The sequence below is a fragment of the Acanthisitta chloris genome, unplaced genomic scaffold (assembly GCF_000695815.1).
Source record: "Acanthisitta chloris isolate BGI_N310 unplaced genomic scaffold, ASM69581v1 scaffold8042, whole genome shotgun sequence".
Taxonomy (NCBI): Eukaryota; Metazoa; Chordata; class Aves; order Passeriformes; family Acanthisittidae; genus Acanthisitta; species Acanthisitta chloris.
Genome location: NW_008659817.1, coordinates 12,509 through 14,718, shown reverse-complemented (window position 1 = coordinate 14,718; position 2,210 = coordinate 12,509). Strand labels below are relative to the sequence as shown.

Sequence of the window (2,210 nt, the reverse complement as noted above, 5' to 3'; positions counted from 1 at the left end):
AATAAACAAATATACATATATATATAAAGTAAGTAAATTTGTCCATGGATGAAAATGCTGACCTGCCTCTGAGTTTCCAGAAACAAGCAGAACTCCTTAACTCATGATCTCCTGGAATTACAACTATGTACACCCCCACCACTCCAGATTCCCACTCCTCCATCACTAATGAATGTCTAGCTGTGCATTCTCAAGCTTTCCTGTCATCAACTGACTCTCCTCACATTCATGATTTCTGTCAGAAGTTAACTGGTGAAGTTCAAGAGAATACTTTCCCCACTGAGACTCTCCCCTCTATCTGGTTTCCCTTCCTTTAATGTCCTCCCATACCATGGTATCAGAGAGCCTTATAGGAAAAGTAGGACACTCATTTCCAGCTCTGCAAAAAGGAATAAATAGGAAGTTAGAGGCTGCACTTTGTTAGCAAAAGAAAAAAAAAACAACCCACTTCTAAAGAGGAAAGAAAATATAAAAGGCCAAGTAAGGAATCAGGAAATCAAGCAGTGAACTGACTTTTGATGAACAGAATATTCTTTGTGTTGTATACTGCTTGGTAGAACTATTAAGCTCAGTTCATTATAACAAAGTTTATTATAAAAATCCATGCACTGCAGAAGTCCTCCTATAAAATGTGGCTAGACAGTGGTTTATAGATAATAAGATGATAAAATACAGATATTCTGTGACACTTCCAACTCAAAGAATGGCTCTCAACTGGCTAACAGCTTTGCTGAACTACGACAAGAGAGTGAATACTACTTGGAAAAGAAACAAGCAGTTTCAAACATAAATAAAATGCTCATTGTGGGAGTTAGTACTTATAAAGATTCATTCTCCAAAGACACATATGGTCTGAATGAATCCTGGACTATTTTTATATCACCAATGCTGTTACAGCATTTAAGTGATTCTAGACCTTGGCAAGCTGTTCAATGACACAGTTGGCTATTCAGTTCCTGCCAAATTCTGCAAGCATTCAGATATCTAAGCACGCAGTTTTATTTACAAGTAAAAATAATTCCTCACTTAAAGAACATAATTTTAAAAAGGTCATTAACTCTCCTTGTAACAACTCAGGAGACAACTTGCTTCATACCACAATACTGTGTGCAGGTGCACACAACATGCAATGGAAATTGTCCAGTACACACCTCCAGCTGTGATGGGCACACTCAAATACTCACTTTTTTATAGTTTGTTCTTGCTGCAGGTATTTATCTTGCACACATTTTTCAAACACAGCCAAAGCATGTTCCCCCTTCTGCACACCATTTGGGAGCTTTCGTGCCTTTGAAAAATCTGTGGATAAGAGTTCAGACTCTATTTCCTTTAGCAAATCCTCCTGTGAGGAAGTCTGATGTATTGTGGAAATAAGCTTCTTTGTGCAGTCTGTGTCATAAAGGCTTTCTGAATAGATTTTATCACACGATTTCTTCACAAAGTCAGACTCCTCACTTAGGTCCTCTAGTATGTCCATTAATGATCGTTCTGTCTGATTAGTTTTTGCATCATGTCGTTCAAGTTCTTCACTAGGGAAGTGTTCTATCTTTGTGGAGCTCTCTACCTTTGTTTCACAGCAGGTATTGGCACAGTCAGCCCCTCCACACTGCTGCTGTCCTTCTGTGTGGGCCTCATTGTTGCTTGAATCCTGATCCAAGGGCAACACACTTGATTCCCTTTCCAAGACAGTGGCATCATCTCCAGCAAGACTGATGCTTGAGCAGTCCTCCATTCCAGAGGTTTTATCAGACTTCTCATTTTCTGGGGACTTGGAAGAGTCATCATCTGACAGACTGACTGGCTCCAGCGTGCTCTGCATTTCTGGTAAATATTGCTCCATCATTTTCCTTCAGAAATCTAGAATTGACATTAAACAACATATTATATTCAAAATCCAAAGCGACTGAGATAGGGGAAATAAAGGCTACTAGAAAGTAAAATTCCATGGGCAAAATCATTTAGATACATGTGTTACACAATTTCTTGCTTTTTCGGCCCAACTTTTAAGTAAATGCTCTAACACAAGTTCATCTAAAAAAAGGTAAGAAATCAGGGATGGCAAACAGGAAGTAGTGAGATAGTAAATACCAAGACAAAAAAAAAAGCAGAGCTTTTCAGAATTAATAATTCTACCATTTAAATCCACAAAAAAACCAAGTAATCACCTCTGAAAAACACTCGAGACAAACTTTTTTAAAAAACTTAGTATC

At 38.1% G+C, this 2,210-nt stretch overlaps 1 protein-coding gene across 1 annotated transcript in view; it reads right to left on the bottom strand.

Moving 5' to 3' along the window:
• CCDC186 (coiled-coil domain containing 186) overlaps window positions 1-1,843 on the bottom strand; it is a 17,600-nt gene extending 15,757 nt beyond the window's left edge. Inside the window, exon 1 of the mRNA XM_009069548.1 lies at window positions 1,185-1,843. Within this exon, the coding sequence (XP_009067796.1) occupies window positions 1,185-1,843 (659 nt within the window). The remainder of the gene's footprint in view (window positions 1-1,184) is intronic.
• Between the last annotated feature and the right edge of the window lie 367 nt (window positions 1,844-2,210).